This window comes from Varroa jacobsoni, unplaced genomic scaffold (assembly GCF_002532875.2).
Source record: "Varroa jacobsoni isolate VJ856 unplaced genomic scaffold, vjacob_1.0 scaffold_940, whole genome shotgun sequence".
NCBI lineage: Eukaryota > Metazoa > Arthropoda > Arachnida > Mesostigmata > Varroidae > Varroa > Varroa jacobsoni.
The window spans coordinates 96990-124862 of NW_019213842.1; the positions used below are offsets into that span (position 1 = coordinate 96990).

General features: G+C 49.2%; 1 protein-coding gene across 2 annotated transcripts; it reads left to right on the top strand.

The window, feature by feature from the left end:
- The first annotated feature begins 586 nt into the window (after positions 1 to 586).
- Positions 587 to 24725, top strand: LOC111265174 (uncharacterized). Of its 2 annotated transcripts, none has more exons than XM_022841601.2 (4): positions 587 to 1530; positions 13059 to 13151; positions 20917 to 21327; positions 21626 to 24725. In XM_022841601.2, the coding sequence occupies exons 1-4, from the start codon at positions 1122 to 1124 to the stop codon at positions 21856 to 21858; spliced, it is 1146 nt and encodes a 381-aa protein (XP_022697336.1). In that variant the 5' UTR covers positions 587 to 1121; the 3' UTR covers positions 21859 to 24725. The 2 variants fall into 2 exon arrangements, with proteins under 2 accessions (XP_022697336.1, XP_022697337.1); XM_022841602.2 differs by having other exon boundaries at positions 20917 to 21315.
- The last annotated feature ends 3148 nt before the right edge of the window (positions 24726 to 27873 follow it).

Genomic DNA, 27873 nt, shown 5'->3' on the forward strand with positions numbered 1-27873 from the left:
TATCAGCGTATCTCACGCTGATTCAGTCCTGATGCTGTTGCTCGCATGAACAGCGGCCATAGGCGGCTGGTGGTAGTAACGCTGGTTCGTATAATATGGCGCGTTCCCTATGTATGGCTAGCTAGTGTTGCTGCGGAGCGCTCCGGTGCCGTTGATAGAGCAAGCGACGACAGAAGCATCGCTGGCCACCGCCGTAGCTGCGACCACAATAAGCAAGCGCAGTAACAGCAGCGGTACCGGCAACAACGCCGCCGCCGCCGCCGCCGCCGCCGCCGCCAGCAGCATTCGGTCGGCCTAGCAGTAGCTCGGCTCCGTCGTAGCGATCTCTGGTCCCTGCGGCTGTCCTGTCCTATCTGGCGGGGCTCTGGTGCATGGCGTTGTTGTGTATCGATGCTGCTGCTAGAGCTGTCGGTGGCTGGGTGTGTGTGAGTGTGTGTGTGTGTGTGTGTGTGTCTGAGTGTGAGTGAGTGAGTGTTGGCATGAAGCGGGTGTCTCTGCTGGGAGAGGGTCAGTTGACGGGAGAGGAGTAGAGCAGCTGCTATTCGAGCTGGTGCATTCTTCCATCGGGCCAGTCTATCTCGCCATCTCTCGAAAAGCTGACGTCGCTCCGATTGCCGAAGAGAACCTTGTAGCATGTCCAAGTCTGTGAACAACAACCGCAGCAGTTGCCTTGTGTGTGCCATTGCTCACTAATACGTCTACAATTATCTGCTTCGAATGTGCATTTGTGTTGTTCACCGCGTCTATGAGAACTCGAGCGATTACGACTGTTATTACAACAACAACGAACTTGTACGACAGTTCGACTTCATCCAGTTGGTTGTGTTAACCCCGAGGGAGGGCTGATCGCTCGATATTGTGTCGCCTGTGCGTGTGTATACAACAGTTTGTGTATTCGCAACAAGAAAAGTCGGAGAATAGAGCAACAACGAAAGGGAGGAAAAAATCGATAATTTTTGATATATTTTTAACAGCAGCGCGCTGTCGATATGCTTTAAATGCATAGACCGACAACATCGTACAAGTATCGACATTGTGCGTGAGTTCCAACAACTGTGGCAACTCTCTGCGGTGAATCGTCGACGATCCCTACCGCTAGTCTGTCCGCCGAGACGCAAGCGATGAGCCCTTGCGTCTCCTGTGGCCTGCCGTTCGATAGTTCCCCTTGTGACGGTGGTGAAGAGTCGTCTTCGTCGATGTGCGAATGTTGCCACCGATTGGGCCAGTGCAGTTGCAGTGATAGTTCTTCCCGTTGTTACGTTTCGTGTGAACGCCCTCGTGCTTCGATGGATACTCGCACGGATACCCGCAGTGCTCCAAACCTCACTAACGTTCCCTTTACATCGACGACACCATCTTCATCACTATCAACATTACCGCCATCAACAGCAACAACGTTATTAACCCCACCAGCGCCAGCATCCCGGGCAGGAACAACAAAAATGACAGTGATAAAAGAAACAACAAACTCGTTTGTGCCCAATTCAAGCCATTCACGAACCTCGAGGACTACGTCATGCGCGTGTCAAGGTAAGCTGACCAATCAATACACTAGAAAGATTTTGTCGAGTTTAGTAGGACAGTGGTCGGTGCCTGGCTAAGCGGAAAAGGTATTTTCAGAATGTCACACCTTCATCTGAGGTCTGTGACCAGTCTGTCCTGACGTATCGAGCGTTTCGCAAGCTGCCGCATGATCGTCATCCAAATGAACAACTGAGGTTTCCGGAGCAGGTCCGCCGTAGTTGACCTTTCGAATTGTATTCTGTTCGAAACGCGACATGTAGATGCTGCTCGTTCGTATAGAAAAACAGTTTACCGACATTGCGATGGACGCTTTAACGAAACAGGTGTTGTATCTACCTAAAATACTTGTACTGTCTAGAAAAATCAAGCACGTCAACCTTCATACAGTTATATTGCAGGGGAAATTGGCGAAAGCAGAAGGCAGAGTTGAAGGGGGCACGTAAAAATCCTAGTTGTTTACTGCGCTGACACAGTATTGCTCTGTAAACGATGACGACGTATTTGTTTTGATATGATTCAATGAGGTGATGGCAAAGTTTGCTGTTACTGCTGGACAGACCTCATGGCTCTCCTCGGGTAGCCAATGCGACAGCAACTAGCAGTGCCAGCAAAAGCCAGCAATGGCAGCAGCTGTAGCTGCTTTCTGCAGTATTGGAGTGGCGCAACTCTCCCCGTCGTCGTTCGTTCATTTGTTGGTCCTGCCGGCCGCCGGGTCTCGTCTGCTGGTTATGGCTGCGTTATGCCGCTGGAGCTTTAGCTGCTGCCGTGCAGTTCGCTGTACTGCGCTCGGTGTAGCTTGTCCGCTGCTGTTACTGCTACCGGAGTCAGCCATCGTCATCGTTCGCCGTCGTTCCACACGACAGAGCAGCTTCGTCTTCGTCTGACTGCTGCTGCTGCTGCCGCCGCCACCGCCACCGCCGCTGCCGCTGCCGTTACCGCAGTCAGTCACTCCACAACTCGACTTCAACGACAACAACAACAACAGCAGCAGCAGCAGCAGCGCTACGACTAGCTTTAGCGGCGGCAGCACTTGTTCTGTCCTAACAGCAGCAAATCAGTAACAATAGCGTTCAGTGTTTGTCAGTTGTGCCTGCCTGCCTGCCTGCGTGTGCTGTGCTTTCGATCGTAGCAGCGACAGCAGCACTTCGGCAACGTAACAACAACGTTGCCTTCGCTACGCGCCGGCGGCGGTTTAGCAAATACCTCACTGAATTGAGAGTTGCTATGGGAGCCACAGCACAAGCGATCACTACCATTACGGCCACCGTCATCTTGGCCTGCGGCTTCGGCCAGAACTGCAGCAAATATACACTAAGCCAGTGTCACAGTGCGCCGCTCTTCAGCCGGACCAATTTAGTCGCTTTTGGTATTGCTGTTGACGTTATTCAGCCAACGCCAGGCAGGAATAGCTGTCAGAAGCGTTCAAGCAAACACATCGTTTCGTTGACATTAATGACGACAAAAGACAGCGCCTACACAACTACGACGGCCACGGCAAGGTTTTGTTACGTTGTTAGACATTGTTATCGTCTTGTCGTCTTCGTCGCTTTCGCTGTTCGATCGGAAAAATACCCTTCGTCTTCTTACAGTTCATTTAGTACCGTTGTTAATTCAGTTTCTACTCAGCACGGTCCCTTTATAAACTGAAGTCTACCACCCAATCAACTGCCAATACTCGTAGACGTTCCCCTATCGATGCCTATGTCGACGCCGCGATACGATGCCGTTTACGACTGGGCCCCGCCACGGCCCTTGCTTGCTTTAGTTTAGGTCGTCAGCATAGGCAGGGATACGTTAATACGACAAAATATCGCGAAAAAGAACCCTTTTTTGAAAATAGTTTTCGGGAAACGTCAGGCAGGCTACCTTTACTTGCATCGTCTACGTAGTAGTTCTCATTTGTCCAATTTTGACCAACTGTTGACATTAATTATTAGTTTTATTGGACCTTATCAGCAGTTTGTTATGTAATACATGTTTGCACCAGTGTGATCGCGCGAACATTTTGAACATATCTTCGACATCCTGCAGGTCGAAGGGATAGAAAATGCCAGCTAAAATGGCTTCACTAGATACGAATAGTCGATTATACGGCAGTAAGATACATCCCATAGTTGTGTCTACTACCTCGTATCCGCCGGCTATGTTGCACAATAGCTAGCTGCTTCCAAAACAACTATATAAATATGTTACAAACCATCATTGTATCAATGTTTGTTTCTAGTCTAGACAGCTAAGTTTGAACCAATTGGCTATCATCGTATCGAATTGTTTTCTTTGAAAATAAGATCAGTCGCGAACGGCAAGACGCCATAAAGAAGTCCTAAAGTACAAGCTATGTTAAGATATAGTGTGCGTGCTCTTCTTTATATTTATCACTGTCTTTTTTTTCTAGTCCTGTTGCTTTCATCCCTAATTTAGCTGAATCGATCTGTCTGTCTGTCTTTCTGTCTATATGTATTTAGCTGACTTCTCTCATGTTCTCGCTTCCACCTCTGCTGGAATTAGTGGGTGAACCACCAGCGACTAACATGAGTGACTGAGAAGGTCAGCAGATTTTTATTGGCTCGCAGTTTGTTTATCCGACTGCTTGGCTGGCTGTCTGCTGATCTGACTGGCTGACTGGGGCATGAGCTACTTCTTCGTCAGCCCTTCTTGACCGACTCAGCAATAGTCCTTGCTTCCTCTCGCGGATTTTCGACCGTCGTTGGCCGTCAACGGGGTAAGCCGCGCTATGCGCGTATGTGGTAGGCGGCCACACGCTTTTAGCCCTAATAAGAAAATGGACAAAGCACACGCTGTCGTCGTCATCGCCGCTGTCGCCATCGGCATCATTGACTGTCATACGCTCGTTGCTGAAGTAGATTATGTGACTAGCATTGTACAAATCCCGCTATGAATAGGGCTTCCCCGCTATCGGGTGCTATAGTGAATGATTGAACAACAGCATCAACGACGGAAACAGAGGTCATCATTCTCTTTTATTTACTGCTGCTGCTGCTGAATCTATTGCAATAGTACTACTGTCTTCTGTTTTTATCACCACCATCACTGTTAAGCGGTGACACCATCGCCGTAAGAGCAGTGACACCTATCAGAAATGCTCTGCAGGTATAGAAAGACCACTATAGGGGAAGAGATCCGCGTACTACATTGTTGCATTATTTAAATAGAGAACTTGTCTGTAGTGGTGAGGTTATCTATTTTAATTTGAGGCAATAACGGTTGATAAAGGACAAAGTACAATTTTATTTCATTCAGTTAATATAGTATATAGATATACAATCTCGTGACGGAAGATGCCATATTCAGCTATAATGCGCGACTTTCGATTGAGCGTTTTTCTATGTTACTGCTATTTTACTGCCACTCCTGGCTTTTTCCATGGCTCGAGTTTTACATCCAAAGCGGCCATTAGGTGGTAGCATCGCGACACGTCGATGTATCGCCCTTCAGCACCAGCGGTGTATTTTTCCACAGAATATAACCTACACTTGGTGCCTGTAGTCGTCTCATAGTTCGTTACCATAAAATGACCATAGAAACGTCACGTTCACTGCAACAACATCACTGATCACCAATATCGTCTTTTTGTCTATCGCCGTCCGAGCAGTCTCTTTGCGATTTCTCACTCCCCCCGTCGCAGCCGTCGTACCGCACTCCACCAGAATTATTGCAGCAGCCGGTGTCATAATTTCTACCGGTACGATCCTTATCGCTAATATGACTGCATTTGTACAGAGAAGTATTTGCATCTTCACAAACTCATTCCTGGGTTAGCGCGCGTCGTAGAATCCCGGCCTGGGCATGACGGAAAAACATTGCAGGGTCAGAAGGCGTGCCACTTTTTGCATCATACTGTTGGCAATTGTTATTATTATTATTATTACTACTAGTAAAGACGTGCTACCGATATGGTGGAAAAGCAGGGCGTTTCGTATATACCAACATGTGTACAGATACACAAATGCATGCGTATGTGTATTTATGAATAAAAATTAAACAGAAATTCTTGAGCGGCCATATTCATGTTAGTTGAGAGTGTTTCCACCCTCAACACAAAGGAAAAACGCATATCCTGCTGTTGTCTTCGTTAGCATCTATGACTGTTCTCTATGCGTGTAGCGTGCGGTGTGCTTAGATCCAATCCCGATTTCACAGGTGGCCGTTGCTCGATGTACAGGTCTGTTCATCGGTGACTGCTGCCATTGCTGATACGTCGGCCGCTGACCCGCGTGGGAGTTCGGCTTGTCTCGTTTGGGAGAGCAACTCGTCTTCGCCGATACAACTACCAACTCCTCATTTAGTATGTAGCTCGAACGCGTTTGCATTCAAGCGTTGAGCAGCAGCAGCAGCAGCAGCAGCAGCGAAGGCGGCAATGTACCATCAACTACGGTGCTCTTATCGTTTTGTTTTTGTCGCGCCTTTCTCCTTTTTTCGTTTGGCCTTTTCTGCCTCTATTCACGTTACGGACGACAACTACGTCAATGGCGTCGGTGCAATTTAGCTACAGGGTGTAGCATCGCGTGCTACAGCACATCGTCATCATCACCATCAGTAACAGAACGCTACATCACCGCATTAAGGACGAAGGATAGTAGCACGCATAACGAGCCATGGCAGCACAAGGCACAGTCAGGAGAAGCTAGAGGCGCAGCCGGAGCAGCTGCAAAGTGGAGCTGAAAAAAAATTGGCACACGACCCATTTTTCAAGGTCGTCGAGACGAGGCAGGTCACAGCAGCGCCTAGATCTCGCAGTCAGTTTGTCTGTCTGGTTGGCTTGTTACGCGTTGAGTTGCTGCTGCTGTTGCAGCTAGACAAAAACACGCACCAGTCAAGACCAGCAGAATTGGGAAATCCGCAGACCTAGTAACCCCTCTTTTCAACTTCAACCCAAACTCAGAATCCCTTCCCCTCCTGTCCGCAGATGACGAGTACATGCTTCCGATTTTCTTCTCATGCTTTTTTCTCGTGCCCATTTGCTGTTCGTCGCAGCATCAGCTTGCGCTTCAGCGTGCCCAGCTCGACCCGGCCAGCTACTACCAGCCAACCGCCTGCTTGCTTGCCTGCTCAACTGCTCGACCGTCCGATCTGATTAAAAGAGCGTGCCAAATGTAAAAATAATCACCATTCGCTAAGCAAAGTGACGCGTCCGCAGGCGCTACCGCCGCTATGTGTAGCGCTGCTGATGCTGGCTATGGCTTTTGTGCGCATTACCATCGTTAGCAGGATCGGTACTAGCGCCCATCGGCGTAGCTACAATGCGCAACTATCAAGCGGCCGCAGCTGCTACAGCCGTGGTCGTGCTCCGCCGGCAGTGAAGCCTGCGCTCCGCTATTTCGCACCGGCGAAGGCTTGTGATGAAATTGTAACGGAAATGGCACCTCGTGCATCGGCGGTCCATAGCGGACAGCAATTCCTGATCAGCTGTCCTATGTACAGTGCTATATATACAGATGTATTGTTACTGTGTTGTCCGGATCAGCTGACAGGCACAGAAGCGCAACCATCGCGCGTGTCTCAATCCGTCGATGCAATTGTAGCCTGGTTCATGATGCTATACGATTTTCTCTCGCCTCACATCTATATACTCGTCGGGTACTCTCGTGATGAAACGGCGGCAAGGTATCTTAGGTTAACAGCTTGATGAATCGATGTGTTCAATATAAGAAAGCTATTTGTGGGCTCTTCATTTTTAGCTTCAGCTTACTTCACTTCTACCCTCCATTCGCGCATGGCTCGTTATTATTTACTGCTTGATCTGTCGTTTTTCATTATCCAATAGATCTCAATTCTGCAAGATGAGTTCGCGCGTTTTCCATGCGAATCGCGTACGATACAGAAGTATATAAATCGGGTAGTCAAGATCATTAGACAGCGCACTAGGTTAGTCTGGCCAACTTAACCCTCTAGGCAACGGACCCCCTGTAAAGAGTTCCGCGAATAGCTAAGGGGTTTCGACGCATTGGTTGCAGTGGTTTTGCTGTAGCGACTGTACAATGTAGCCTTTCTCTAGACTAATGCTTTCTTCGCGCCCCCGTTTGCCGCAGCTTAATGCCCCACAGACAGAAGGCCTGGTGCGTATGGCAGGCAAGAAGTGCATCTTATCTGTTAACCCGGAGTAGGCTAGGCTGAGTTGGGTTATAGATGTGGGCGTCTTCAAGCAAAGCTCATCTAATGCTTCGTTGCTCCTTTTCAAACTTAAAAAACGCAACGCTACACAGGCACGAACTACTAGGCTTGACGAAGGTGTGAATCTGTTTCGACTTCTTTTCTGTCTACCCATATCCTTAAACGACCTTTTGCCCAATATCAGCGTGAGCACCAGCAACCAAACAATGACAATGACGCCGGCACGCTCCACGGCTGCGTGTGAAAAACGCATCGAGCTTATAGTTATGGCAGTAGCAATGATGATGACTGTAGCAGCAGCAGCAGCAGCAGCAACAACAACAACAAATCCTTCCTTTTCTTGTCTGTCTGCTTCTCGGCCTGTCTGTTATTCGCGCCCAGAAACGCGCGAGTTTTACGCCGTTGGACAGCAAACAGCACAAAGAGAATAGGCAATAGTATAATAGGGTAACCGGGTGAGCGAGGGCCCCCGTTGCGCGCGCGCGCCTCACACCACGCGCTTTGATAACGCTTCGCAAAGCATCGAACACCATACACGGACACACACACACACACACATCTATTGTAGGAACATTTGTTGTTGTCGCTATAGCGGCGTCGGCACGGCCGGCAACTTGCGAAAGCACTGATTTGTGCTGGTGAGCAGGGAACAAGCCAACAACAACGAGATGCATTTGGCTTTATTTCTTCACGTTGGCTTTAGCGGGTGCCGCAGTAGCGGCAATGGCCGCCGTAGTCTGTTTTTATCGTTGAAAAAGTAATAAACCATCACAGCTTTGCTGGCCGTCTTGTAGGCCAGTTTTAGGGCCACTGACAAACTGCGGCTGGTACAATAACTGCATTTGCTGTAAAGGGCCCAGCTTCCATGCTTAGGCCTTTCTATCCTATCGCACAATGTTGGTGCAATTGGCCGAAATAGTAGCAGTAGTAGTGGTTATAATGCGGCACCACTGGTGGCTAGCCTGAACTCACATCAGCAACTTTGCTCCAGTTTAAAACGGCAACAAAAATAACAATATCCGCATCTACCGCCAAGTGAATGGAACAACTTGATTGAACCTACAGCTTTAACCGTATTATATGGAGAGAGAGGGACATTTCAAATATACATTTTTGCACTGTTTAGGCCTCGTTGTAATTACTGCTTGTGCCTAGGCGTAGCTTGATTTATTTATCCTGTTGTTACCAATTAAACATTATAGAGGTTTAAGGTATGAGAGAGTAAGTGATTCGCTGGCGCCTATCAATGCTCCGGTGGTATGTGTGCATTGGCCGCGTAGATGATGCCGTCTTCAGCTGCTGTCGTTCACTCCCTGATCATTATTAGCATTACTGTGGCTGTCCGCACTTCTCGTTGCTATTACGCCGAAACAGCACAGCGGCCGCGGAAGTTTGTAATGTTGAGTTAGTCAGCGCTGATGATATCGCTGTTACTCGTTAGTCGATTGTATTGTCCATAGAGTGGCAGCAGCGGCACCGACGGCATAGCGTCGGTGGTGTACCCGGATTCGGGCGCGGGTACACGACCTCAGACGCTTTACATTTATGTAGCTACAGCGGCGGCGGCGACTGTGGCTGGGGCTGCACCGAACGGGAACATCGGCATTTGGGGCTAAATAACGCCAGAGCAGAACCAGCTGGGAAGAACCAGCAGACGAAATGGCAGCGGAGATAGGCGGTGTCGCCAAAGCCACAACACAGCCAACAAACCACCTCAGCAGTAACAACAATGGCGGCAGCTGTACGGGGGCCGGGGCAGCAGGCGCGGCAATGGCAACCTGTCTCCTAGAGGCAACCGGCAGCAGCAAAGCTTTTAACAGAGCTTGTTCCGACAGTCCCCCACCAGTTAGCCTGCTGCTCTCACATCATAGTCATCTTGAGTGTTGTTGCTGTGGTTGTCTCCGCCGCCGCCGGCGCTGCTGCTGTTGTTGTTCGTCATCGATTTTCTTGATGCTGTTGTTGCTGTCGGTGCGGTCTTCTAGCTGCTTGATCCTGGGTTTGGCGGCGGCGGCGGCAGCAGCGGCGGCAGCGGCAGCGGTGTCCGCAGAAGCCCGATGAGGAAGACGACTGCGATCCTGAAAGCTCTATCTTGATATTCGTAGAGGAGGCTGTGCTATGGATATGAATGCCTTTGAGGGAGCAGCACTCACTGCTGCTGCGGGCCTGCCGGCCGGCCGACCGCTTGCTGCCCGTTGCCTCGCCAAGGCAAAGGTAGGTTGAGGCATAGATTTGGCTTTGATTGCAGAAAGCTTCTTGTTTCCTTCAGTTGTTCGGCCTCGTTGTCTTCGATTGCTGCTGTTCCGTTTTATGCTTTCTGCGTCTTCTCTTCCCGTGTCGTTCGCGTCACCGCCGACGTCGTAGTCATCTACCTCGCCTCTAACGATATATGAAATGTTTGCTGGTTCAAGACGCCCATGAGCTCCGCTCGTTTACTTGTTCTTCGCTCGGCGCTGCTGCTGCTGCTTCTGGTGAGGAGTTCAAGTTGTTACCGGAGTTGAGTTGACTTCTTTGAGCAACGCCCGCGCCGCCTTACGTAGCTCCAGCGGTGAGCGACACGGACGACGGTCGCTGAAGCCGCCGGCATCGACCGCGCATGTCCGCCCTCTCTAGTCGCGCTAGCTGCTACTCGTTGTTGCTGCGGCGACTGCCGATGCCGCTGTTTGTCCCGCGGCAAAGTTATCGAATGAAGTTTCTTCTTTTTCGTAGGACAACAACGACGACGATGGTGGCTCCTTTTCTCTGCTGATGGCTGCTTTTTTTTTGCTATTTCTCTATCGGCCTTTTCTTCTTCTTCGACTGGCTGCAGCTAGCTACTTCATCGTCGTCTTCGTCTTCTTTGATTTTTCTTTCTTGCGTTCTTTCGATTTCTTTCGTTTTCTTTCATCATTTTAAACTGCCGCCAACGTGCCACCGCCGCTAACACATCCAGCAGCGGTGCCAGCGACGCTGCCGCACGACTGTAGCTGATCGCGGTGCGTCATCGGTGAACGACGGGCGGACACAGAGCTTACCGGACTTGTGCTGCTAGTGTTTGTTAGCGGGCGCAGGAGCGAAGGCGAGAGAGAGGGGGGAATGAAGGGAGAGCGGAGTGAACACTAACACGTTTTACTTTTTCCCGTTGTCGTCTCGGCTCGCGTCGAATGCGCGATTCGTTTCTGATCAAATCTACTTTAGCCACTTTAAATTTCTTTCACAACCACCATCACCCTATCAGGATGAGAAATGAGTTGCGGTATTGTAAGCGCATTTGGTTCGACGTCGACAGCTCGTCCGGCGTAGTAGTAGTATCAACAGAGCTAACAACACAGACACATTACTATTATCGCCACTGCGGACAGGGATGTCGAATTGCTTCTTCACACGTTTGGCACCGATTTTAGGCGACTTACGAGCAAACGAGCTAAATGACCGGTCAACCGGCAGAACTAACGAAAGGCCAAATCCCGATCTGTGATTACACAGAACCTAAAGAGAACAGACCCGAGCAGAGGGTAAAGGCGACGCCACAACTAGCATTTACACACCGACGGACAATGGAAGCATAACGTTATAAAGCAACAGCTTTTTTAGAATAAAAAAATATGTTTCTGTCAGAAGGGTACTAGTTCTTGTTTTTGGATAACGGGCCGTGCGCATTTTCGCACACGAAAAACCACAGCTGGACGCTAGATGTAAACAGGGCGACAGCCAAATACTACGAACGTTTGTACAGAAGACAAACTGCCACTGAGGTAAGTTGTGTTCTATGCAGTTAGTACTGAATCGAGGAGTAATCTATATTACAGTGGTGAATGAATGTTAATTGTGTCGGACAAGCTACGCGAGCAAACGACCTCAGCCGTTCTATTATCGGTTTAACGTGGCGCCGGCAGCAAAAAGGCTCCATTTGCCAAGGTCGTAGCCCTTGTAGCAAAACATTGCTAACACCCCCTTCAACCGTAAGTTTAAGCCTGAAAGCAATTTTCGTTATTCAGGGTGGCCTTCTTTTCTGCAACGACTTGTTTTTCGCATCATGTGGCCTGTTTTCAGCTGCTGCATTGATAACCGCCGCAACGAACCTCATGATTACATTTTACCATTAAGTCATTAACATTCCGTTAGGCAACAACGACAACAGCAAAAGCAAGTATTATGGTTGTCGCAGCTGCTGCTTTGGCGTGTCCGCGCAACGTAAGTGCTACTGCTTAACGTCTCGACAGCAGCAGTAGCCGCTGCTGCTGCTGCTGCTGCCGCCGCCGCCGCCGCCACGACATTTTGCAATTGTTTCGCGTCTGCGTGCGCTGGCTTGGAAGCTCTTACCATTTCTGTCTCGGCTTCGGCAACACGTCGCCACCCCGCCGCTGATACTTCGCTTTCAGTCGATATACATATATAGAGATAACATTCTTCTGTACGCGTCCGTAAATTATTAGCAGCAATAGCGGCTGTTGCTCGGTAACGACAAAAACGAACTCTGCACAGCAGCAGCAGCAACATATGCACGCTGCGCTTCTCAATGGCAGGTTACAGGACATCACACGTAAGCACTGGTGACATGCCAGGTTCACTGATTGTGACTTTTCTGCGACTGCCGGTCCAAAATGCTGTCCTTTTGTCATTGTCGCCGCTGTTGTTGCAGTCGAGTGACAGAAGCCGAGCGTCACGACGCGACTCATAGTAGCAGCGCTGGCCTTAGTGCGCGGTTAACACGTGCGCATACATGGATGCATGTCGTATGCCTGTCTGTCTGAGTGTGTGTGTGCGCGTCTTTGATCTTGTCTCTGCTGTACGGCTAAAACGATCCGACGGTCGCAGTTACTGGAGCCTGGGACTACGTTCCCGCCCACGCATTGCCTTCTACAGGCGTGGGACGACGAACAGAGTCGCTGTTGCTGTTTGTGTCGTAATCGGCTTTGCGCCGCTCGCGGCGACTGCCACCGACTTCGATGTAGTTTTCTTTAGCACGACTGTGGTCCATTAACCGTGCAATGCTATTGCTGCTGCCGCTGTTGCTGCTAAGACTATTTAGTGAAAGCAAAAGGGAACAGAGTGGAATGAATGGGTCAGAAAATTCATTACGCACGAACTGACGCTTCTTTTATGCGGATCGAGCAGTAGCAGCAGCAGAACGAGCAGACTTTTTTTTATTCATTTTGTGTGAACTAAATTTAGGAGCTCGCCATATCACACCATACCGGTCCAGTCAAGCCCAGCAGATCGGTTAGTGGAGCCGGGCGGCAGCCAGTCAGCTCGATAAGGAATACCGGCAGCGAACGTAGCGCAATGTACGCACCTGTTATGGACCCGTGGAATAGCGTCACTTGTTGTTCCTATTTGCTTTTTGCTATTTTCTTCCGCGATTTTTGGCTGCATTTTAAAATTGTCGTTCCCTTCGTTTTGAATTTGTGACTTTTGTATTTCAGCAAGCGGAAGTTTGTGGCGGACACGCAGCCGACCGATGTCGACCCTCCAGCTCGTTTCCTGGATCGCGCTCATCGCCCTGGTCTCCAGCGCAGGTAAGCATCGTATTAGAAGGGAACTGACGATTCCATTAGAATTCATAGTGACTTTAAAGACACTAGACGCGATCTGTACGATTAACTTAGTCGGATCATAAGAGTATCATTCTGCTATCATTAGGCGAATGCGGTGCTTGCGGGACGATTATATGCATCACTAGCGTAGTAAGCAGAAAAGCGGCTTCTTTGGGGGCTGGTTGTTACCCTGTGTTCGAATTCTTCTACCTCTTTTCGTGAAGAACCTAGTGCCAATCTGGTGCGCACTGTATAAAGCAAATAAAGCTGTCACTTTGCCCCTCGTTCTTTATTTCTAAAAACGACTGAGGTTAGTGCTGTTGCTCAGGCGTCCGTATCGTATCTATTGCTTTCGTCGTAGATAGGTGGCGTATTCCACGGAGCGCGTGGTTGAAATGAAGTAGTATCAGCAGCCGGCCCTTAAAGGTAGAAAGTGTCATCAAAAATCGGATGATCAGTTCATTAGGTCTATCCTCCAGCCCACCGTCTCCTTAGCATATTCGACAGTGCTACACCTGTTACGAAAATTCACATAGTACAGCAACAGAATTACGCACGAGCTTCGTCGTGGCAGCCAATGGCAGCCATTGTACAGACCGCGATATACACGCGTTACATCTGCTATAATATCGATTTATCTGTGTGGCTAGCAAATATATCATAGTTTCAAGGGACGAGTATATATATAGCTTGATTGTTGTCTTTCTCTTTTGTCATACTCTTCTTAATTGTAAAAATAAGAAAAAGAAGTGTAGTTTTCCTCGGTCGGCGCCTGCCCACAGAAACACTGCTGCTAGGTTTTATATGGAGTCGTCGCCCATCTTCTCTGGCGGCGACACGAGGCTATGCGTGGTTACTAGAACGAGCACACTCGTTGATTCGCAGCGCTTAAGCCGACGAGTTCCGCAGAAAGGAGCACGCAGTAATCGTTTTAGAGCAACAATTGTAGAGGTAGTAATAGTTCATCCCGTAGTAGAAGTCGGCCTAATCGTCGTCGTCTCAACTTGAGCTCCTGCGTTCGTTCGTTCGTTCTCGTTGTTGTTGTTGTTTTTACTGTTGTTGTTGTTGTCATCTCCTTCCTTTTCTCTCGACCTCGACATGTCCAATGGATAGAAGTCCTTTTAGCGGGTCCTTCGATTTTTCTCCCTGTTTTTGGCGGTCGACTGGGCTACTGCCTGAGCCGCTCGAGCGGCAGTCGGCAGCACCCGGCCGTGCATCTGCCGTTTTCTTTCTCTCCCTGTTTCTCGGTCCCCTTCGTCCCTGTATCCGCAACCCGATTCTTTGGTCCTCTATCGACTCCTACGCCCGCACATATGCTGACGAGTGCCTCGCGCAGCGCGGACGACGCCTGCCTGGATAGCCTGATTCACCTGGTTGCTGCTCTACGGCGCAGCGCCACTACCTATATCATCCGCCGTCGAACCTACCAGTTGTGTCGCTTCTATTTTTGGCCTACAAGGCAGCTAGCCGCTCCTGCCTTCTGCTGCTGTCCTGTACTGAAGGTGGTCGTGGCTATGAACCACTGTGACAGCGGCAAAATTGCAGCGGCGGCGACAGTAGTGTGGCTGCAGCGTCAGTCGTCTCGTCGGCGCTCCGTTCCTATGCGCGAGTAGTCAGTTCCTTGCTTACTCGATCTGCGGGTAGTAGTAGATTGTTACAGACAGCAACATATTACAGAAGTGCCTAGTTCTAGCGGTGGCGCTTTACATTGTTTGGCTAGCGTAGTAGAGGTAGAAGTACAGCTTCTACCAATAGCAGCGGACGTGGCGGCAGAAGCGACAAAGATAGTAATGATTTTGTAAGTCGTGGCGTTGCTGATGGCGCTGATGATTGTGGTGTCAGACAGTATGCGCCTGTCCACCTGAAGGGAAGGACCATAGACCGTTGTTGTTGTTGTTGTTGTTGTTGTTGTTGTTGTTGCTGCTGCTGCTGCTGCTGCTGCTGTTAGTGGTCGTGCGTGTGCGGCGTGGCACCACGGCCATAGTCCTTTTCTTGATCTTCTCGATGCTCCTTCCCGTCGTCTCGTTCTCCGACGGTCGATCTACTCTGCACCCGCTTGCCATCTGGCATTCGGCTGACTGGCTAGCTAACGCTCGCCAGCTAACAAACTCCTGTTGTCATTCAGACGCACAGAAACAAACATACATACACAGGCGCGGGTGCACTCACATACACACACTGAGCCTTAGCGAAAAACTACTTAAGTGGTCGACGCAGTCATGTGCTGGACGCGTGCGGGGCACTCGCCCGGAAGTTGAGAGAAAAAGACGACGGCATATTCCCTACGCTTCGTATTTGACGGAGCGTGTACATTGATGTGTGGCGCTAGCGGCCAATGAACACCGATTAGAGGATGACGATATACCGCGCGCGATCACTACCTTTGTGCTATGCTATCTATAATACACGCAGAATAGTGAAGGGACTTTCTATTTTTACGCGCTGATGACCGGCTGGCGACCATATCAGCTGTCCAGTTGAAGCTTCATCGTCACTCGAATACTGTACTGATAGCGCCATGTCTTCGGTAATTTCCTCTGTAGTTCAGCGCTTAAAGTCGAACTCAAATAAACCCACAGTATATATAGCCCACAATATTAAATACATAGTAGTCAGCAATGAATGATTTAACAGTCCTCCGATGTGGGTCGAACCGCCTCCGCTTTAACCTCGGATACCGGCCTGACCCAAATCCCGAATCTCTCGTAACGATAGTAGCACTGCTGTCAGCTCCAGCCTGACCATAGCTCTTTGGCGGTTGATTATAAACTGCGTTCTCTGTCCTGTGAAGTTTTTGTGATCGCGACCCACAAAGCGGTAACGACGACGAACGAACCTCTATCACTAACCAGCCAGAGGTCAGGCACATTCTGCAGTATCATTCGAGCAACAGCCGCTAGCGATGCTGACTCGATCGAGGTAGCATATGAGAGAAAAAAGCATTTGTAAATGACGAGTTGCCCGTTTTAATTGGGTAGAACTTTTTTTGTGGCGCTTCCCGCAAAATCGTTCTACAGTAGCACGACTTCAAGGACTCACGAGTGTCTGTGTATAAGGACAAACTATATATCGGACGCGAAAAGGTTGATCCGAAACCGCAATTGCTGCTATAGCGCTACTACTGTAGCGCGAATCCCGCACTGGCTATATATATATATATATATATATATATATACTATGCTGGATGCCATTTGAATGATGTATGAATTCAGTTAGGTTCATAGCATAGCTTGTCTTCTGTGTTCTTGCATAGTTCGTTCCGGGGGTCCGATGGACGTCCTGCTGCCTTATGGACGACGGGCCTCCTTTGACCGGACGAGCAACAATAATGACCGGGGTGAGCAAGTCTGGGCGGCTCTGTGCTCCGACACGCGACAGAACCATGTACGGCTTAGCACCGCCACCACTGGTGATTATGGTGCTGCGCTCGAATTAAGCATCCAGCCCTACTCTAGCGGCGATGGGCAGACGACAGACAAACGAACTAACAGAATGATGTCGCCTGACCGAATGGGTTGTGGCAGATTCCCTCCCTGTTCTACTCGGGCCAAATGGCGTCTGGGGGTCATCGGGTCGGCCACCAGCCACAACTCCAGATCAATAGAACCAGTCCCTTCATCGGCAAACCGAGATCTGCAGAACTGTGGAACACCGGCTAGACGAATAGCTGGACTTCGCCAGACAGTCCCATCGAACCATCGTTATTTGATCGGTTGTCTAGGAGTACGCCGTGCTCAGTCTCATTGTTTCTGCCTTCTTTTGTCATTGTAATGCGCCACGATCGCAATCATGATGACTAGGACGATGGTCGGCCAACGAGAGAAATCTCTGCCAACATATAACGATGCAGCCATACCATGTAGAATAACAATAACCCAGCCTCATTCTTTGTGATAGTAAGGCTAGTTTAATAAAAAACGAACGCCTTACAGTCATGTTATGTTTTCTCAATATTGCATCTACATAGATAATGGCTAGACGATTGCTAAGGTCCGAAAGTATTTGAATCGTTGGCAGCAAAGAAGTTAAGCAATGCAATGTAAAATGAGAACGCGAAAAGTATGTGTATCCACCTTCTTCTCTAAATGGTTCGATCTCTCATCGTCGTCGTTCACTGCCGCTGTTCACCCCGTACACAGCATCATCATAATTATCATGAAAACCGCCATCGTCAGCGTAGTCTTAGGTCGATGCTCAAGATGAAGACTGTTGCTGCTGCTGCAGCAGAAAAGTTCCTACCAAAGCAGCGCGGCGCGTGCGACAAGAGTGCTTCACGGCATACAAGCACACACGCGGCGAGGGGCCTTTGCTCGCATAGCTCGTGAGGCATCTCGCTCTTTCCTTCTTCAACTTTTGGACTTGTTGTCCTTCTGCTGTTATTGCTGCTGCTACTGCTGACCGGCATCGACTTTTCGACTACTTTAGCGCAATCTCTCATGCTTCTTTTCCTTCTGCTCCTTAACTACTTCGCCTTCCCTGTTGCGTTCGGTTTTTCTTGGCGCCGCTAATTTTCGATGGCGATGTATTTCGCGGTGGGCAAAAGGCTTTCAGCTCTATAGTAGTAGGGGTAGTAACTCTCTGAGGGTGGGGGACCATGGAGGCGGCATCTCTCGAATGCCGATAGCACCGCCGCATACCTGATGCCCGGTGGTCCAATGATCCGGAATCGGGGGCGGAGTAGCTTACTGACTGACTCAGTCGACCGCCTGCCGGACTAGCCGCGGTCGGTGCCCGTTCTGCTGCCGTTTGCTTCCGGCTGTCTGCTTACTCTTCACTATGTGTATATATGGCAACAACAACAGCACCTGCAACAGTGCTTTGGCTATGACTACATCCAGCTAGCTAGCTAGCTAGCTATCCGTGGTTTATTGCCGCAGGGATCCTTGCCGACTACGATCGCTCTTATTCTCCGTCACCGGTGCCGCCATTGCCACCGCCGCCCCCGATCGTGGAGTTCTTTTTCTTCGGCAGCATTAGTAACACCGCCAATGGCAGTAGCCCCAGAAGCAGCCCTCGGTCAAGCAGTGTCATTGCCCTGGGCAGCGGTGTACAGTCTATAACAAATGCGCATCGACAGCAGCGCGACGGTTGCGCCAGTAGATGTTGTCCTCACATTCACTTTTCGGCTGCTCGTAACTGCTCCATTCGACTTTTGCGGCTCAGCGATGCCAACGGCAGCCACCGTAACCTCACATGTAAAATACGTACGAACTAACTGCCGCCGCTTTTGGTCAACGCGAAATTCGTGCCCATTTGGCAACCTCTTACAACAGTAATACATACCTAGTCGTTATTCCGCGAGCGTTGCTTAGATGGAAAAAGGTGCCGGAGCTACTACACGGATTACGTTTGACAACGATACCGCGCCACGTTGTTGTTGCTGCCGTGGTCGAACGGCAAATCTGGAGCTTGGAGTTCTTGTGTATCTTTCAAACAGAAGAATAACAACGACGGCGGTGACCTTCTTTTTGCTGAAGCATACGTAAAGTTCTTTCTCTTCTTAGACACGTACGCCTGTACAGAGCTGGATGGACCTGGTTGTCTCAGACGCTGATATCTTCGACAGATACACGACAGCGTAGCAGCAATGAATTCGATGAACAATGCGAGGAAACGGAAGCGCTTTCGAATCATGTTGCTTGTTGTCCGCTTGTAGGTTCGTTCAGACCGCTGCTGCTTCAAAGGGGGAGGTCGCCTACCGCGCTTCGGTTCCCTTTTGGGGGACCGTTGCGACAGAATGCATTTGAGCTCAAGGGTGGTAGCCGCGGTCGTCAGCTGGCACATGGAGAGCTGGTCGTCTTCTGTTGGCATTGGCAGTGTCATTGTTCTTGATTGTTATTATTATTATTATTATCAGTATATTATAAAAGAGCGATAGCAATGGTTTCGGCAAAGCGTGGCGACTCGTGCCTGTATGCTTCCCTTTACAACCGCTGCTGCTGCCGCACCACGACCACAACAACAAGAACGAACAACTAAAAACAAAGAAAGTCAGCCAGTCATCAGTCAGCTCCCGCAGCTTGTTTTATTTTCCATACTAATAGTATATTAGTAGCGGTACGCGAGCCCGAGCGTTCGACAACTGCTGCTGGTGATGCTGATCATCTGTTGGGTTGACATTGCTGCTTAGAAGGGAGGCTGCAGGCCAGTGGCGGACTTAAGGGTCAGCGTCGTAGTCTTTTACATAGGAACGAGGCAATACGAACGAGCTGGCAGTGCCGCAGTACTAGTTAGGGCGGTAGTAGCCGTAGTACGATAGCACTAGCAGTGCTAATAGAAACTGTGTGCTACATCGTAGCATAACTTGGGGAAGGCTAGGAGGACGCTGTGGCTGCCAGCTTCAGTTAGGGTACAACAGGGGTGGTAGTGCTATACGCGCTACATTTGTCAGCAACAGAAGGAATAGCAGCAGCTTGATCTGGACTTAGTTTTGCCTGAGTTTTTTTTTTTCTTTTTCGTTCCGTTTACTGTGCGCTGTTGCTGTGACTAGCGTGAAGTAGAGTGGCAGCTAGTTCTGCTGCCAGCCGCCAGATGTTGCTGGCGCCGGCTGCGTCGCCGGGCGACACAGGTGCTGTAGCAGGAGAACAAGAGAGAAAGAAAAAGAGGGGGAAAGCCTGCATCTGCCGGCGCCGTCGCCGAATGAAGCTACTCTCGAGTAGAAAAATGGGCTAGAGTAGAGTGCACTCTAGAGCTTTGAGCGCGTACAAAAGGGATGCTGAGCGGCTCGCAGTTCAGCTGGAGGCCCCCAAGCTGCTACACTCACATTAAGCACCCTGTTGTACAGTTAAGGCTGGCAGGCGAACGTAGAACAGCGCCGTCTTTGCTTCTGATGCCGCGGCTGCTCCAGCGGGCCAGCGCGTGCCGGACACATGCTGTTGCTCGTTCGAACTGCTGTTGCCAGCTCCCTCCACATCATATGCATATACACCAATCCACACACACAGACACACACACCCACTACACATCCACCGCACAGACCCAGGCGGTATGAAATTGCTGCTGTTTCTTCCGCTGCTGCTGACGCTGGCGGTAGCGGGATGTGCTGACCTCGATTTTTTGGATTCAACTGACCCGGGACAGCGCCGGCTGCTTTTCGGCTGCGTTTCGAGGCTACTACTCCCCCACTTCGCTTTTTGCTGCTGCTGCTGCTGCTAGGGCAGCTTAAGTCAGCCACAGCAGTAAGCGCAACCGTAAGTGTCTCTGTCGTTCTATGGCAGGCTTTGTGTATAAGCAATTGCGAGGAGGCTGCTCCCAGCGAGCGAAAAGCGAACAGAAAGCGGTCGAGTGAGCGAGGCCCGTGATAGCGGAATGCAGACGCGGATTTCCGGACTACTACTGCTGCTGCTGTTAGACCCATGACAACTTTCGGCAGCCTTCTGATGATATAGTATTTAAATGAGTTCACGCGGCGATAATACGCGTAGATCTTCAGTCGAAATGACAGTGACGATCGCATCCGTAACTCGCGCAATCTACTGTGTGGCGCGCACCTAAATTAGTTACACCGTGTAATAATCGTAACCGCAATCGATACGTATGCCTCATCTGAACACCTATACATTAGATAGATACGCGCGTTAATAGACCTTAGGTAGGCCGAGCTAAGGAATCAATATCGCGATATCGAGATTGCGTCGTATAACAAACGCTGAATATGGACATAATGATGATCTACGACGACAGCGTGTAAACGAATTTTCTTTTCTTATTTTTGCCATCTTCCGTGCTTTATTGCGTGTTTCACCAGATGCTTGCTCAACACGATCAACGCCAAAAGCCCGCTCCAGCTACATCAGCCAGCTACAGGCGCAGCAGCAGGCGCAGCGACCCATTCCGCGACTCGTTCCCCACGCGCCCCAGCAGCCCTCGTCCTACCGGGCACAGCCACCCGCTTCCTCCGTTCCCGTTCAGACACCCTTTGCTGCAGTTCCCGCACCTTCCGTACCGACGGTCAGCGACACGGACCTAACGACGCAACGACCCAATGTCACATTCCAAACGTACACCTGTCCAGAAGCGTACGCCAAGTGGTATTGTCTCAACGGCGCGTCGTGCTTCTCACTCAAGATTGGCGAGTCGATCCTGTACAACTGCGAATGTGCCAGTGGATACGTCGGCCAACGCTGCGAGTTTAAAGATCTCGATGGTACTTATCTTCGTAAGTATCTTGCATTATTATTTGAGTTTCTTGCTTGTTTTTATTACCGAAAGGAAAAAAATGTGCATGCGTCCTTCCCGATCTTTTGTTTCATCCCACCCCGTACGGCTCCCTATCTGCATTCCCGTAAACTACGTCTTGTGACTGTCCTCTGCAGGCGTACTCATATGTGTAGCTTAATGTCAGACTAATGAAGGTCGCATGGCATTAGCCAGCTGACCTTTAGCTGGCGATAGCGTCGTTTGTGAGATTGATCTAAGCAATGGTGCATTTCCGTTGCGTTTTATTGTTGTTACAGCTCGTCGGGGCGTTCTTATCGAGACGGCCACAGTATCGATCGCCGCTGGGGTGGTGAGCATCATGCTCGTCGCGACACTTTGTTGCGTGGTGCTCTATCTGGTTATCGTTCAACGGTGCTTCCAGGTCAAGAAAGGCCAATACATTTATGAGAATTGGAATCCTGTCCTCAGGACAAAACAGGCGGTGCCAGTGGCCGTGCTAAGCGCGGATGGTCTCGTTCGCACAGTATAAAAGCCAACGGTCTTCAGTAGGATCTTCAAATTCACAAAATGAACAATTTTACAACGAGGACGACGAAGTGTCGTTGCTGTCGTACACATGAATACATGAACACGAGATTGCTTAACAACGATATTCTAAACAGGAAACACAAAACGCCAAATACATTAAGACGAAACGCCGCGCACATTTACGCACAGAACATCAACAAATACACACGGATTCAACCTAACCATAAACAGAAAGTATACACAGAGAATACAGTTTGAATTCATCCATATTGTTGAGTCTCTGAAGAGCCCCGGCTCACCATTGCTTGCTGTGATACGCCGTCCCCGCCTAGTCAAGGAGGCTCCGAGGACTGCTTGACGTCGCGTTCAGAGACAAACTTTTGCGCTAAGCGCGAGGCGAGCTCTGCGCGACGTGGCAATTCTTGCCCCCCGCAAGAGGTCAGGACGGCCCTAGTGCAATTGTTGCTTGGACGAAAACTAACGAAGAAAAATATGAGGAGACGCGCGAGAGAGAGAAACTGCTAAAGAGCATAATACGAAGAGAGCACGCACCCGGTTTGCCAAATACAAGGTCTCCTACGTTCACGCGGGAAAACCGACATCAGCCGACGGACGTTCAATTTAACGGACCGAACCCCATTCGTCTATCTACGACGCCACAACACCCTCTCAGCATTTGCCAACAACTAACTGACGTTTCCAATGAACGCAGAATGCATAATAGGTCGGTGTGGTAGCATGTTTACGCGCGGCGTGGCGACCCGGTCTCCCAACACGACGATCCTCCCGTTCGCCTGGGAAGAAGACAGCACAAAATCTTGAATTCCTGGAAGAGAATAAACAACGGCGGCCATGGCGGCAGCGAGACGGTGACGAAAAAAGCGAGCTAATTAGTTCGCTGTCTGGCTGCACGTGGCATATCAGTCAATGTTCTATTCTACATCGTTGTACCACTGTTACAGCGGCATCCGCGATTGCCGTCGCCATCGCCGTAGCGCCAGCCCTCGATGTGGGTTCGTCGGCCAGAGCTATCCAACGCTGTCAAACAGCAGTCGAGAGGCGGCCAACGAATGAAAAAACACTTGTTGTACATATATTTAACATTGACTGACTCTCCGAGCGGCTGTTCGCTGAATAAACGTCGCCAGATCCGTAGCACTCGCAGTTGTAATAGTCTTTGCTGTTGCTACTTGTCGCCGTACCGTGGCGTACGCTACAGTATATATACGAAGACCTCTAGCTAGCTATATACACGTATGAGCGTGTGACTGACTGCGTAGACTGTGTGTCGATTATATGAACTACGAAAAAAAGTAGAGAAGACGACCGAAGATACTAAATGAACACGATGCGATTTTATAGTTGTGCTTGTACGAATGGCGACAGTGGCAGCAACAACAACAACGGCGGCGGCAGCAGCAGCAGCAGCGACAAAACGTGCTTCAAAGCAAAGCCGGATCTTGCGACGTTCGGTGCGGAGGCCGACGATAGACTCCCACAAAATGGAAAAGTGGTCCATCCAATGTTGTACATATCCTGTATAGAACGAACGAGGGAGCGAGCGGAGGATAAGATCGAAAGACCGCGACAGATTGAGAACAAGACAAGGAGGAGACACAAGTCGAATAGAAAGTTTGGTGTGATTTGCTAGATGGACAAACGGCACTTTTAGCAGCTTGTTGTGACAACATTAACTGGCTGGCTGGCTGGCTGACTTAGTGCCTGGGTGGGGACCGTCAGCGCTACATATTAACTGGCACAGCGGCGCGTTTCGCCCCACCTTTGCACGTCCACAGTCATTCGCACTTACATTATGTATGTCTGTACAAAGGTTAGAAGACGAACAGGAAAAAAGCCAGTGGGAAGAACAGTCGCGTGAGGCATAAAGGTGGCTTTGCGATCGTCGATGGAAGACGATAACCGCATCGCGACCCCCAATTCTAATTTCTTAATTGAGTTCCTACATCGTCAGCAAAAGCTATTTTTCACAATATCGTAGCGGCGTTGTTGTTGTTGTCGTCGTCGTCGTCGTCGTCGTCGTCGTCGTCGGTGGTTTTTGTTTTTTACTTTTGTTTGTTGCCAAAAGAAAAAAAGAATAGTAAACATAAAGGAAATTGCCAAGTGTAGTTGCGACAGGATCTAAGAAGTGCGGAAAAAGTAAGGAGGATTCACTTTGCACAAAAACTATACAACAGCAACGATAGCGCGCTTCATCGCAATAAACATGACCATTTTGTCAAATTATTTTGATCAGTGTCAACTACATCCGATTATGCCAGTATTCTGTTTGTTGAGCTGTTTGTTCCAACATAAATAAGAATACAACTCTATCCCCCCTCCCCGGTACCAGATGAATTTCGGTTATGATTTTCTTGTTGATAACAATAATACTACCATATTACTACTATTATTATTATTATTATTATTATTAGGAAATATTGTCATCGACAATATACTTTATTCTTTAGCTGCTGCTGCTGCTGCTGCTGCTACTAAGATGTGCGACCTGACGATGCTACCTGAGCTCCTGCTATGTCTTACACGTTGACAAATAAGTAATAAAGTTCTATTTTATTACTAGCGTAGTAGTGACGAAAAAGAGCATTTATTAAGAAAGATTAAATAGCTAGAGAGAGAGAGAGAGGGAGAGAATGAGAGAGAGAGAGAGAGAGCGAGAGAGCGAGAACGAAAGAGAGCGAGGGAGAGAGGGCGAGCGAGCGAGAGAGAGAGAGAGAGAGAGAGAGAGAGAGAGAGAGAGAAAGGGCGAGAGAGGGAGAGAGAGAAAATAATAGGTATTTATTGAATTTTTATGTTTCACCTGAACGGTAACAGCAAAAAATAAAACCCAGAACATAAAAATATTACAAGTATGACGTGTTTTCATTGACTGAGCGTTATGCTTATCCACTGCACCAAGGGGCGGGGTCACTTGAAAGGATTGCTTCGCATTTATTTACATGAAGGCAACATGACAGATGCTTGAAGCGTTGACCATTCGATTGAAATAGCCACCTATACTATATATTACTTGTACCTCTAATCGTTAAAATATAACGCTTGTTCCCCTTGGCCCAAATAGTGCTTGCTGAAAATTGCTACGAAGCGTTCGAGATGCAGCAACCAAACGAGAGGAAATAGTGTTCTTCTTTTTCTCGAATTAGCTGTGGAAAGCTGCATTTTGTTGAGGTACTGAAGGTTTTATAATGTTCATCCGTTAACGTCCGTTATTTCAGGTCACGAGAAAACGATAATGCTAGTTACGAGTTGGCGTCAGTGAGTTTCAAGTTTAGAAAGGCAGGGAGGACGAATGTAACGGGAGATTTTCGAAGGACGATGGGAATCCAAGAGCATAGATGTTTACTACGGCTAGGTTATAGCAGCGGTGGTCGCAGTGGTTACGGCCGATTCTCCTGCGATCCATTCAATTGTACGTGAAAATCTGCATGGCTACACAGAGTGGTGGGGGCTGTTCGACGATATGGCGAACAGGACGTCCTTTGTTAGACTACAAGTGCCGTAAGAACAGCACATTCTCGTCGCATTATCGCCCTCTGGGCTGCTCCTGGTACCCGCAGGTGCTAACATTCGCCCTAGAGGCTCCGTCACCGCTTCGTATAGGGCTATCCTTGTTATTTTTGTTGCGGCTATAGTTTGCACGTCTTCCAGCCCCAACGCCGAAAAGTAGCAACTATCAAGTACCCTTGGTAGACGTCGCAGACGTTTTTCGATAGTTGTGTTGCTACTGTGTAGATGTTGTTGCCGTAGCTACGGCTGACGCTACTAGCTTGCCCTGACTGCCAGTGTCTTAGGTGAGTCTTTGCGTTTGTGGGCGTGTGTGAATATGTGTGTATGTGAGTACGAGCGCTTTAGACGTGCTTGCTTGTTGTGAGAAGGGCTGTTGTCCGTATGTTTCGCTACAGGTTCCCTGATTTGTTCATGCAGATGAGAAAGATTGGTTTTGAGTCTCAGACAAGCATCAACAGCGAGCGCTTTTTGTATTCGGACTGAGCCGCGATGGGACGGCCATTCTGCAGAGACTCTGCAGAGAGAATTGATAGGTTGTTAGCATAAGATATAATAACATAATAATCAAGCGAGGCCAAGAAAACACTATATTGGCTTACTGGCTCACTAACAAAAAAAAATCGCAAATAACGGATACTTCTGCTATAACATGAACTTGTGCTGCTGCTGCTATATTCGCGAACAGACACCCAGGATGTTTCAGACCAACCACAGAACGAAAGAGCATCCAAAATTGGGAAAAGAACCGTTAGTTGATGCGTAAACAATACAATAGATCACGACGGAGCGATTTTGAACAATAAGAAAAATTGAAAAAACTATGTTGCAAAGCCGTCATTGTCTACTTTTCAGTCTTAGCTGGCCGCTATGGCTGTACTAAATGAGTTAGCACGAATTTCTTGACAGCAATTTAGCCACTGGAGGTCATGGTCAAATATGGAAGTAGGCAACGACATTACGCTTACTGTGACCGGCGTGATAGGACCAGCATTGCGGACATAACTTAGCAGCGAATGAATAAAGTTGAAAATGTTTGAATGGACAGAGGCTACAGTTGGATTTCGCGTGCCTCGGTTAACGTATTACGCTTCCACATATCTCTAAACAATAGCTGATATAATCAGATACAGCAAAATCGTGAGTTTATTTTATGAATTCAACGTTACTGGCCGTTCTCTGTAAGGACGGTACTTCACCTGCGCCAGCTACGCGGGTTTCTTCCACAGTCTCAGCCACCTGTGATTGACATTCAATGGGGCGATCAATCTCTATGTATCGCACTAGATAATAAGTGCGTTAAGCTTAAGGTTCAGTACTGCGCTGCTTAGTATATCTTTCTCATGTCGTTGTCGTCGAGGTCGAAACCACTAGCGGTTTTCGTAGCCCGTCACAGCTAGTGGTCGGACTATTGGCGTGTTTTCCTGTTCTCCTGAAACCAGCCAGGGTCGTGGACGAGGGTCGCCGTTGATCGCGAACGAAGTAGATTCAGGACTGGATCGCGAAGTAGCTCTCTTTGAGTGTCGAGGGGCCTCGCCATCTGGACTGAACAGGAGACTGAAGCCGCCCGCTCACCCGGGCGTTGAGATCCGTGTACGCTTCAGTGAAGCGACGGACAAGGTCGGTCCAGCGACAAGGCAACTGTGGCCGTGTGTTCCGTTACAAACGTCAAACGTACTGATTTGAACAGTCCAAGGCACCGAACACCAAACGCAAAACCCAGAGCATCAGAACACCACTTGGGACGGCGAACGCAGCCTTCATCGCGGCTAATATCACACCGCCCATGGACATCTCAACGTTGTGCGGTGAACTGATGACGCTGACGACAACAAGAAATACACTAACCCTGCTTGCTTGCTTGCCAGCTTCATTGCTATTTTACGCCTGTCTGGTATAGGTATTGTACGTTTAGATCTTCTGTTCAACCCGTGCCAATCCGTAAAAAGTCCTGAAAGTCCGAACGCCTGAAGGCGCCTAACTTGAAATCCGACAACAGAGGGCGGGCAGGAAGCTCTCACGGATGCAGCAGGTAAACGGCGCTGGTACTACATATAATGCTAACTGTACTTCATGCAACAACGAGTAGGATCGCACTTATTGTCAGCAAATTATAGGCGGATGATGTACGATACACCGTACGGTGTAGACAGGGTGGGCGTCCAATAGAGGCGGGCATTTTTAACCGGACTACCGCTCGCTGAAGATTAGTCGGATAGACTCGCATTGCAGCAGTGGTTAGCGAACAGAACACAACAAACGAACAAAACATGACCGATCTGGTGAGCAAAAAAAAACAGAGCCGAGCAGCAGGCAGAAATAGTTAAACTGCTGCTACAGCTGCCCGTCTAACCGATGGTACCGCTAACCGGCTGTTGGTTGCTCGAATCAAAGTGGCAGGGAATCGCCGATCCGAAAGGATAGCCGCTTGCTACCAACCGAATTCCTCTCTCTCTCTCTCTTAGCCTCTCTCTCTCTCTCTCTCTCTCTCTCT